The sequence below is a fragment of the Cariama cristata genome, unplaced genomic scaffold, assembly GCF_000690535.1.
Source record: "Cariama cristata isolate BGI_N322 unplaced genomic scaffold, ASM69053v1 scaffold42871, whole genome shotgun sequence".
Lineage (NCBI taxonomy): Eukaryota > Metazoa > Chordata > Aves > Cariamiformes > Cariamidae > Cariama > Cariama cristata.
Window position 1 is genome coordinate 369 of NW_009600657.1, and position 12,013 is coordinate 12,381.

The following is a 12,013-nucleotide window of genomic DNA, read 5'->3' on the forward strand; positions in this document are numbered from 1 at the left end:
CTTGTCTTTAATTAGCCTGTTCCTAAGCATCCCATCCTTCCCTTCCCAGCGGAGCTTCTCTGCCAGAGGGGTGGCAGGGAGAATGCGGGGCAGCTCGCCTCACCCCATCGCTGCTGGGCTCTTTATCCTGAAGGAGCCCTTCCCTAATGACCACCTTCCATCTCCTCTTTGCCTCCATCCCCTGTGTCTTCATCTTACAGCAGCTCAGCGAGACCCAAGATCTCTGCTGGATTCCCCAGGGGGAAGGTCCAGGGGAAACCCAGTGTTCTTGTCCACCAAGTTATTTTCCTTGAGCACTTGAAAAATGTGGTTGTTGGCCACAGATGCACAGCCCTGCCCTTGGCTATGTCATTCCTCCCACATGAGAGAGCAGGGCCACCAGCAACCACCAAGAAGGTCTCTGGGAGCTGATCCATCACTCCACCATCTCTGCAACCAACGTGTATCCCCTTGGGATCAGCCCTTCAGCATCACACACAAATCGCTGCCAATTTTCCCATCCCAGCGTGAGGAACCGATGCCAGTTCCCCACATTACACCATGGCCAGGCCAGGGGCTCAGATGGGGCCAAGGTCAACCCGCCACGACAACCAACGTGGGTTTATGGACATCGGTCTTGTCAAGATACCTTGGTAACTTTTCCAGGAGATCGCCAACTCAGCTAACGAAGGAAAGAGCTTTAAAACAATAATACAATCCCGCAAGGGGTCTGCATCAGGATTATGACCTTGATAAAGAAACCAGAATGATATCAAAATTGGATGATGCTCAGTAAGTCAATCGAAAAATAAATCTTAAAACATAATGGCAAATAAGGAATCCACCAGGCAAGGGGCCCTAGAGGGAGAAAATGGGGGAGAAAACTTCAAATCTCAGTGATGAAGCATGTGAGGATGTCAGGGCCATGTACCTACAGAAGAAAATGTGGACCATCCAGCAGCTAACGTCGTCTTTTGAGGGGGCAACGCTGCAGGGCCCAGAGGCTAATCTGATCCTCAGACGAATAAAGCGGCAACCAGAAACACTGTCTCCAGTTTCAGCACCCACAGCTGGAGGAAGACGCTGGAGCTCAGAGAGACAAGATCCATCATCTTCTCTATAGCAGGAGATTCCAGAATTTGCTGCCTACATAACTGAAAAGGGACTTCACCATGGGGGAATTAAACCCAAAAATGTGGTCTTTGAGAAAACTTTCAGCCAGCAGATAAGGAACAGCAAGATACGTAAGCTGGAAAGCTGGAACTCTGCACATTCAGCATCAAAGAGAAACATAACAAGATCTAATCAGCCGTTGGAACAACTTTGAAGGAGGTTGTAATGGATTTGCTGCTGTTAATTAATTTGGGGAAGCTCTGTGACCCCTACTATGAGGGAAGTGAGACTAGCTGATCGCAGTGACATAAATACATCAGGCTGAGAAAGTGCTGCTGAGCCCAGACCCAGAAATAAGCTGGTTTCCCTGGTGAAAAAGCACGGTGAATTTGGGTACCCGCAGCCAGAACTGCAACCCTCAGCACTGCAGCTGCTAGGCAGAGCTCCCCCGAGCTGCGTCAAGCCCAGCTCCTGCCTAAAGCCTATAGGGAAGGGCCACCTGGGCACGTTTCCTGAGCAGGACCAGCAGCCGAGTTTCTCAATTTTGGTCACCTCTATCTCACAGATGTCATCTGGGTCCAGTTTTCTTCTCTGTATTGGGAATTTTCAACCCTTGTCACAGGAAAGAGAACTCTGCAAAGTCTTTTTGGGTCTGGAGAAGAAAGGGATGGTGTGCTTTGTGTTTCTTTCATCACCTGATGTTCTGCAGGTACAAGAAGGTGAGATGCCTCAGGCTGGAGAGAGGTGAGCACGAGTGTCCTCAGCAGCTGTTTAATCTGCTGGATGAGAAAACTCAAGCTGCAGCCCAGCCCCCACGCTGGTAGGTGAGTTTGCAACCCGATTCTGGGAGAAGAAAGTCAGTTTTTCCACCAACCTGCAGCCTCAGCTGTGCTCTTTGAAACCACATAGGATAAGGAGCCCCAATTTCTACTCCTACAGCATAATCATTCCCTGCTTCCCAGCCCTAAGCCCTGCTCTAACACCCTCGCAGCACCCAGGTAAACTCCTGTAACACCCGTGGCACGTAACAGCCCGATGGCCCAGTGCTGCTATGTGCCAGGGGAGGTTTTACAAACGCTTGTTTACAACACAACTCACCTCAGAGCCCAGCAAACTCATGGTGATGGAAGTCTGTACCATACCCATTTCTTGTGCTTCGGCACACAGAAAGGTTCCGGAAATTCCTAAGATGCCAAGAACCTCTCTGCCAGGCAGCCTTATTTACCTGCCAAGTAAAGGAGCTGGTGCAGCGCGGTACTGCCACGCTCCTTTCATCCCTTCTTTCCCATTTTTCAAATGCCCAGCAGCAATGCCCCTCAATACCACGCGTGGTAAATGTTCCCTACTGAACTAGCCAGGGATAACACATGTTGCTGAAGATGCTATACCCCTTCTCACCTGAAGAAGAATCTGTTCCCAAGCATGTTCACTGATGTGCACTGCACACATATTTAACAAAATTCTTTATTTACATTTCAAAATATATATAAAAAAAAAAAGATAGATGCCAATTAGTAAGTAATTTCAGGAGAATGCCAAGAGCACGGATCTGGCCTGCAGAGAGGACTGGGGCAGTGGGGGAACTGGCTGGAGCTGGAACTGCATGGAGCCAGCACAGGCCTAACCACCGGTGAAGGAACACTGAAAGGAAGAAGAAACAGGTCCGGAATGCTGGACAGTCATTCCCAACTCAACCTACAACAGCAAAACTGTGCAGTGACACTGGGTGCCGCTACAGCGATTTCCAAGTGAGCATTACTTGCTGCATGCACTAGCTCACATCAACCTTGAGCTAGAGAACTCAGGAGTCCTCCTGGGTCTCCATGCCAGGCATCCGCATCTACCTCTGAACTTCAAACCAACAGTGCCTGTTTCTCTTGGATGAGTTTAAAAGATCTTGACAAGCAACTGATTTAGCTGCCTGAAACTGGGCAAGAGAAATACCATTCTTGTCTACAGGCAGCTGAGAGGTAGCAGGGTGCAGAAAGGTAGTTCCTGGCTGAGAAGTAAGCAAGGTGGTACTAGCCTCGTACCTAGAAATGAAAAGCTTCCAGTCTCAAGTTGGATTTTGGCCAGAGATCATGTCCTCCAAACTGAAATGATCAACAAGTACGGGCCTGAGGACAACCCTAAAGGGGACCCCACTCATCAGCACTGGTCTGCCCATCTGCAAGAAAGCCTATTAACAAGGTTGTCCCTATCTTCAAAAGCCTATGCATGCCACCAGAAGTACCAGGGAAATGGAACAATGATTTCCTGTTGTCACTTCATCAAATAGGAGGAGCTCCCAAGCGTCTGAAGTGCTGCAGATCTGAAAGACTTTATTATGGAAGCAGGGATGTGTCTTTGTGGGCAATTCCGAATGTCTTTGGAAATCATTTAATGGAAGGTCAAAAATTGTGGGGATTTGCTTTTGTCAATGCCTGCCTGCTGAAATTTGAAAAATCAGCAACCAAAAGGCTAGTAACAGCAGATTTTTGACAAGCTGCAGCCTGACACATTGAAATCTAGACAGATTTGTTTAAATGCTTGTGTTTTTTACAGTAAAGTGGGCGGACAAATGGAAACAGAATACTGTACGTTAGCCTGAGCTCTGTCTTGAGCCTAAGCCTGAATAACAGTAAATGCTGCAAATGTCTCCCTTCAGACAAGGACAGTGGGATTTTTTCGAGTTAAGGTAAGACTACGTATCATGGTAGTTCCTTGGCTCTCAGTGGCGGCAGTCCTATCACTGTACCGAGCAAGGAAGCTCAAGTCCTCTCTTCCTCCTCTTTTCTTGATCCCTGCCTGCCCCACACATGGATGCTCTGCTTTCTGTAGCAATCGGAGAGTTCACCAACCTGCAGGTCAAAGTGAAGCCCCCCCCAGCCAGACTGCCTGGGTAATACAAGCTGGAAAAATTTCCTTTCAGCCACGGGCTTCTAAAGCCCAGGCTTTAAGGCAGAGCTCCCACAACCCCATCCTCCCCTTGATTGCAGCTGCAAAATCTTATCCTTCTAGTACTGCCTTTGGTGTTTGTGCAGCTCAGAGGGAAGCCAGTTCAGGGAGTTGAGCTGGCAAAAAACTATTGCTGTTAGAGAAGCATTTTCTGGTGTTTCACTGAGCTGAGTCAGCTCTCTGCAGACTCAAATGAATGTGAAAATAAGTCAAGAGAAAAGTGAGCAGCAGAGCAGCCCAGAGTTCAATTGCACTGGGTGCCTGTGAAGACTGAGACTTACCACATTTCTGTTTCATTGCTTTACATTTCCCCACACTGAGAGATCACAACTGGCAGCTTGGGTTTGTTATTTGGACCCGTAGGCACATTCTGCAGACAAACAAATATATAACGTTAAACCTTATAAAAGCACAGCAAGTCCCGTGAGCGACAGGTACTTGAAGACTGGCTGAGAGATGTCTGTGCAACATCAGGAACAGGGAAATCCAGACACAGCTCCGAGTAACACAGAAGCACCATTATGCATTTTGGCAATGGACCCAGCCATAAGCCAGTGAACTCTCTCTGTGCACAGAGGTTTGGGATACAGACCAGACCCTGATCCTTTGAACGGGAGGGAAGGAACAGAGGAAAAACCGGAGAGCTCTTCATGAGATACAGCAGGCATCATGTCACTTGAGGCTGCTCTGGCTTAAATCTTTAAAGTCACTAATTACAGCTGCAACAAGCAAAGCAAACTTGTATTTCTACACAAAGGGAATCAATGTGTGAGATAGTCACAAAGCAACCCTCATTCTGAACCTCTCGTTCTGCTGGACTCGGCTGCTCTTTTGCGAGTCTCACTTACTTCCTTTAACTTGCCCCTCACTGCAGTGATGCAGAAAGCAGGCACACCACAACCCTTCCATCAGTGCTTCTGGCGAAGAGGGCTAGCAACACATGGATTATATCACGCTGTACAGCTCCTTGCACGTGACATTTCCTCAACACCTAACAGCTCTCCGTTCGCCACACTTTTTAGAGGTCCTTGTGCACATTATCCCATGCACGTGCCATGAAATTAGTGTCATCTGTCTCGAAGAGCTCACTGCTACTTGTTAAATCTACTCATTATCCTGCCATGACACCCAGTCACAATGTTGGTAGCAACCACCACCCCTGAGTGTATTTATCTTCAGCTCCTGGAAGCCCATCAGAAGATTAGTTTAATTTTTCTTATTAAACATGCTGATCATGGATCAGCAGAACTGATGATTTAGCATCCACTGAATAATACCAGGCAATGGCACAGAAGTGATCTGCTTTACACTCTTGTCCAAGTTGCTGATGGAACAGCTTTTTAATTCAGCTTCCTGAACAAATGCAAACCATTGCAAATAAAGCCACAAGAACACAATCCCCGCTCAAAGACTAACCAGCAACCACGAGAGCATAGCATTTCTAAAGTCAATCTATATGACAGCCTTTGCCTCAACAGATTTCCTGCTATTTTATAACTATGACAACTGATAATACCAGTTATCAACACTGGTATTCCCTGGTATCCTGTAAACAGACAGCGGGAGAGAACAGAACAACCCTTGTTAATCCTCTACATGACTTTCCAATGTGGACATTCACAGAGAAACAGGCGAATTCAACTTACTTCAATTTTTCTCATGACCAACAGCCCATCGACAATTTTACCTAGAACGAGAAAATTTATCCACTTCAATATGACCAGTTTTTACCTTTGACCCCTCCCTACTCATCACAGGTACATGCATTTTTGTTCCTCCTGAATAGTCTTGTGCAGTGTATGGCTAGTGGGCACTTCAGGGTTTGGTACCGATCTCAAAACTGATAAAGGAAACAATCCCTCTTAAAACATTTTCCACATTCAGAACAGATTAAGTGCATTTTGCCATCACAGGGGTGGCATGTGTAGACATCTAGGTTTTGAGACCTACCGCCACCAGCTGTGCTAAAATACAGCATGAACTGCCTCTCTACCAACACAACCTTTGTAATGATGCAAAAATGGCAATGAACGGTATCAGTGTTACTTAAGAATTGGAGGAAGTAGTAAGTAGGACATCAGCTTAAAGGCTGGCCTTGAAATCCTACAGCTCAAGTGGCAGTACATGAAAAGTTAGCAATGTGGTTTCATAGAATTACTATCTAAAAACTCTGTGGAAAGCTCGGTCCTCTCTGGCAGCGGAGAAGAAAGGTATCCCTTCACTCATCCATCCTTTCTGCACTGGCACAAGGATTTATGTAGTAACACGATATACTGATCAAGGAACTGATCTGGATTAAAGCTAACCTGGGAAAAAAAAATGTTTCAACAGTGATCCATCTCAGTATCTGGCTGCACAGATACCTCCGCTAGCACAAGCGAGGGGGAAAGAACAAGCGGTCCATGGCTGTTTATTTTAGCAGCTGCACCACAGAGAGCATCCATGAGCTGGTACACCTGCAGGTACTCACCGAACACAACGTGTTTTCCATCCAACCAGTCACATTTGGAGCACGTAATGAAAAACTGACAGCCGTTGGTACTTGGACCACTGTTTGCCTGGGGGTTGAGAATGGCAAAATACAAAAAGTGGACAATTTAAGATTTCCCAAAACTGAAGCAGACAAATCTCACACAGGAAAGAGTTGTTGCTCTAGACCTAGCCCAGCTCATTTTTAGCTTATTGCTACACAAATCAAAGGACGCAAGACACACATCTGCAGGAGAGCACCCTGTGCTGGGCCGTGGCATGCCACCAAGTCTGATCATGCCAGTGTGCACAAGAGCCAGGTCACCAACTTTTTATAACACTTCTACAAAGGCACATTCAGTGCAAGACTGTACTGAAATCTGGGCTCTAGAGCATGCTCCTGAAAAAAAGTTGAACTTTTTGGTGATGAGTACTTAATGGCTGCAGTATTGTCCTGGGGAAAACTGAAAGCCAGGAACCAGGGCAGGGCAAAAAAAAAAAAAAAGCAGATTTCTGCTATTTGGAAGGCTTCCTCAGAATTAAAAAAAAACCAAAAACCAAACACCAAAAAAAAAAAGCATCTGTCCTGATAATCAGGATGAGAAAGGTAACAATCATACTGGCACAGGGCTAGCTAAGAAAACATCTCTGCAACACTTAAGTCCATCTCAATTTTTCAGAGCTCTATTGAACCAGGAGATAGTAAAGCACGCTTCTGTGCTGACAAGTGAACTGGGCAAGTTTTTCAGCTGCAAGACTGTACAGGACACGGTCACATTGGATTTTTACTTATTGCTAGCCAGCTTTGGAAGGATCCAGCCAAGATGGACCATGGTTTGGCCCAGCAGAACAACTCCAGAGCAACGCCACTTTAACAAAAAGTTGGCAATACTGGCGTAGATCCCTTCTCCCACAGCACAGCACACTGGTTACTTAGCTGTGTTGTGACACCTCTTTTTGGGCCATGTTTTGAACTGGATTAATAACTAATCCAAACGGTGAGTGCCCTAAGCAAGTGGTTTTAAGAGCAGGGCAGCTGAACGAGCTGGGGAAGAAGTAGTTGCGGACAGGAAATCTGAAGCACTGGCTCCACTTGCTTTCTATTGCAAAAGTCAGTGTATTGTTCCTACCAGAAAACATGCAATGATTGCAGTTTTTCCTACAATGTTGAACAGGAAGTGTATGTTATAAAAGACACCATGGTAACGCTGCTGTGGCTTTGAAACTCCCAAATCTTTTTGTTTTATCCTTGCTGAGGTCAGTGTTTGGTTAACAGGGAAGAAGAAAACACGACCACTTGCCACCATATGAAAAGAGTAAGAATCAAGCTATTCTGAAAGCTGATCAAAGCCTGTCCCAGCACTCTCAACAGGTAAAAAAGAAAGGATGCTGCAGGATCAGGACTTGTGTGTTACTCAACACATTAACCTAGGAGTAGCCTTCTGACTAGCAGTTACAAAGCAGGTCTTTCAGACCTTGTATCCAATGGTGGAGATTTCTGTTGTCTGGCAAATAATTTACACACTTAGGAAAAGTGTAGTAAGCTTTTTAATCTTATAATGTCATTATTTTATACTCACCATAGAGAGCAGCCCAGGAGCAGAATGTTTCAGTTTGAAGTTCTCATCTGCAAAAGGACCCCTATATATACTGGCTACTCCAGTGCCGTCTCCCTGCACAAGAGAGGTGCCCAGTAAGCCACAGCATTTGTTCTGTAGCAATTGCTACAGAACAATTCAATTTAAAAATTAAATTTAAAATCCCCAAGCAAAAGGACAAGGTTAAACTCAGCCCAAAATGGATGCTGTACTGCCATTTACATACACCAGCAGTGAGCACATTCAATGTTTCATTTCTGAAGAGGAACAGCGACTGGTTTCTAACCACACAGTACACCGTTTGCCATCCGCATGTTGGCAGAAACCCACGGAGATCGTAAGGATTAAGCCTAAGGCTCCCAGAGTGAGATGGAGGCTATGGATTGCTTGGTAGGGACCCACCTGGACTTGGCAGGGAAAAGGGAGGGGATGCAGAGGTATGGGCTGGTGTGGCAAGGAAAACAGAAGCAGTTGTGTGGAAAAAGCTGGTTGATGGTAGACTTATTTATTTCACCTTATTTTCTGTGACTTTACTGGATACAGGGAAGTGACCTCTCTGTTCAGCAAGGGCAGTTTCTAAAATACGGAGTTTCTAATTTTTGCTGTACTTTCTACCAAGTTGAGACATCTTGTACTTAACTACAAGCCCTAGCACTCAGATCTCAATACACTTATAAATTAAAGCAGCATGGCCCGTAACAGCTGCAGATCGCAAGCTTTGACTGCTCACAAGTTTGTAACTTTGCAGAAGCCTGATACATGGTTCACGTGAGACACGTAACTTGTGGGACTGCGGAAAGGCCACCCTGCCCTCTGGTCCAGCGTTGCAGAGACACTCCTGTATGATGCCAAAAGGACTGAGCAGGGACCCTTCAATAGAATGGCTTTAAAGATGCTGCAGTGGGGAACCCTTCAGGGAAAGCTGCAGAAGCAATGTAAACAGGCATCTCTGGCACAGTCAGTTAAATTTATGATTCTGACAGTAATTTCCCTTTCTGTGTTGCTTCAGCCCCTTTTCCTCTGCCTTGCTGCAACCTGTCTCCCTTCACTGCCTTTCTACTTAACATACATATTCTTCATTAGGCCAAACTTAACAGGAAAATAAGATGCCAGTAATATACCATGTGCAACTCCACATCTTTTGCTTTGCTTGCCTAGCCCTTGCTTCTTTTCCTCCTGTTCTCCATGGTTTACTTAAGCTGTCAGCTCTGAGACAGGAATATATACTCTTAGTGGTCAGTGTGACTGGTCTTGCTCCCCAAGTGGCTTTGTTATAAGTGTAATTCATAAATTACAAGTAGCGGTGCAATCTGTAATGCTTGTTGAGCTTCAGTGGAAGTAATAAAGCCCACTGGGACATTTCTGCAGCATCACAATTAGCAACTGCCTAAAAGTCTGGTGTGGCTGAGCCACCCACTGTGCAGTCAGTTCTCTCAGTGACTTTCATACAACCAAGTTTTATAAATTCTTTATTAAAAAAATCTTTATCAGTCCCCTCATATTTTGAAACTCTTCCAGAAATGAAATAATTTCACTGGGTCCTAGGACAGTGAAGAGACCTTGTGGTCCTCCAGCCTTCCCCACATACTCTGCTTATCCCCAAGTCAGAGCATGACCACAACTGCAGGCATAAAGTCTTTTCTATTTTGAGAAAATTCACTGACAAAAAGTTAGTTTTGATTTAAACTATCTCTTGCACTAGATACTTGGTTCTGTACTTAGGGTCCCTCTCCACAAAGCTAACAGAAATTTGCAGTGTTTCTTGTTTGGGAGTACAGAAGAAGAAGGAAGGAGGACAGGGTGAAGAAAAAAAAAAATCTTTGCAAGTTTGAAAAACCTCTAGCTGTACTGCCATGCTTTTTTTAAAGAGGAATTATTTTGGGAAGGAGAAGATATGTTCACCCAAGACTCCAGATTTGTTTTCAAGTACATTATAGTCCATTGCAGTAAGATGGCAGCAGTGCTATGAGGAAACTTCCAGTTACTACTGGGTACCTTAAAAGAGAGCCAACAGATCCCACAAATCAGCATGGACTTTTGGTAACAGTTGCATATTACACCATGTAGGAAAAGTACAAAAGGAATACAGAAGTACATACGTTTACAAAGTCACCTCCTTGGATCATGAAATCCTTTATTACCCTAAAGAAGTAAACCAATACTTAGTTCTCAGTAGACAAATGCCTCAAGAAGCTTAATATGTGGTAAAAAAGGAGTTCTGCCTCACAGCACAACAGTTATCACTAAAAATGTACAACAAATATTAACTACTGGTTGCTATTGGGTAATTTGGTACCCGCTGCTGTTCAACCAGGGATGGGGATTAGATGACAGATGCCAGAAAACGATCTCTGACCTGGCGCACTAGGAACAGGGGATCCCTCCCGGTGACCCCCACATACGGATCTGACAACACCCCCAAATCCCCGAAGCTACAGAAGGATGATATTGGCCATGACCTACAAATGCCTCCCAGACCAATTATGCCTTGAGGCAGGTCTCAAAACCACATCTAGCTCGGAGTGCTATTTAAGTGCCTAAACAAAAGCAGATGAATTACCTGTGGAAAGTGCTTCCTTTATAACCTATAGGGACACCGTCTTTCCTGCAGTAAAATAAAAAGGAAAATCACTGCAACTTACCAGATATCCCAACACAAAACCCTCCCAGGAATTCAGAGTCCCAAAGGGTTGCCCGATACGTTAGTAGCTGCCTTGATACACAACCAAGCGCTGCAGCCTGGCTCTCAGCTGGTGCTATCAGAGGCAAAGGGAAACCTCAAGTGGGGTCTGCACATAAAATGACATGGTTCCCTACAACAGCCATACCATCATCTTTACAGGATCCCACCGCAATCTGCAGCATGAATAGGTGTGATTACAGACAGGGCTTTTTAGAGCAATCTGAGCACAAAGTCATGCCCAGAAGGGAAAGTCTGCAGTCTCCACGACTGACCGAGCCCATCACAATTTCATCAGAGCAGATTTCTGTAACTCTTTCACTTTGTACTGGCATAGTAAGAAAAGCTTCCAAGTGAGCCTTCTTCCTACTCACCCAGCCCTGTTTCTCTGAGTAGGCTACTTAAAAGGGCACTATAACCCACTTACCTGAATTCACCTGTACAAAACTGCCTGGAAAACAAAAAAGAGAGCAGAGCGTGAGGCACACCTGAACTCTGAGGACACAGAGGGCTGCATTCAGTGAACACGCACTGACTGTGGTACAGGACTTTCCTTACTGCATGGGGGATATCCCCAATGGAACAGGAACGAGCAGTAACTCCTCCCCACTTCCATTTCAAAAGAGATTTCTGCACTTTCTGCAGTTGAAGAGGTCAGATATTTAACACTGAGGTTGTAAGAGATGGTGAATGTGGAGCAGGCACCGTGTTTCACACGGAACGGGGTATATCCATTTCTCCCATGGAACTGGGATGTCCAAAAGTACATCCTTCAGCCAGTGGTAAGAGAACTGGGTAGCAAGGAGACCTCTACCATGGACATTAAGGTACTGCCTTTTATAAATGCACCAAGCGTATCAGAAGCTCCACAGAGGGAGCAGAGAGGGACTGGAGTCCTTCACCTTCCAGCCAGATGGGCTCCCCTGAGGGATCAGGATGCTGCAGGGTCACATCTCTCTGGGAATGGAGAAAGGAGCAAAGCAGGTACAGTGGTTACGGGGGGCAGGTAGTCACTCTGCCACCAGAGACATTCCGGCACCAAAAAGCCTTTGCAGCCTGGGTCCAGGCTGAGCTGCAGAAATCTTAGCTGCTCCTTACCTGAAATTCTCTGCCGTTTTGGGTACAACGTCAGCGAACAGCTCGATCTTCATGCGGCCGACCTCCTGGGGAGAGAGTGCCCACACGAGCCTTCTGGGACCCACTCACACACACCAGCCTCCCCGCCCCCACACCCAAG

At 45.9% G+C, this 12,013-nt stretch overlaps 1 protein-coding gene across 1 annotated transcript; it reads right to left on the reverse strand.

The window, feature by feature from the left end:
- Positions 1 to 4,311: 4,311 nt before the first annotated feature.
- On the reverse strand, positions 4,312 to 11,936 carry PPIH (peptidylprolyl isomerase H (cyclophilin H)). The gene is made up of 8 exons (XM_009710087.1): positions 11,875 to 11,936; positions 11,204 to 11,227; positions 10,657 to 10,701; positions 10,196 to 10,238; positions 8,079 to 8,171; positions 6,500 to 6,587; positions 5,676 to 5,716; positions 4,312 to 4,399 (listed from the first exon to the last, which is right to left on the reverse strand). Exons 1-8 carry the CDS (start codon positions 11,925 to 11,927, stop codon positions 4,331 to 4,333), a joined length of 456 nt encoding a protein of 151 aa, XP_009708389.1. The 5' UTR covers positions 11,928 to 11,936; the 3' UTR covers positions 4,312 to 4,330.
- Positions 11,937 to 12,013: the final 77 nt, after the last annotated feature.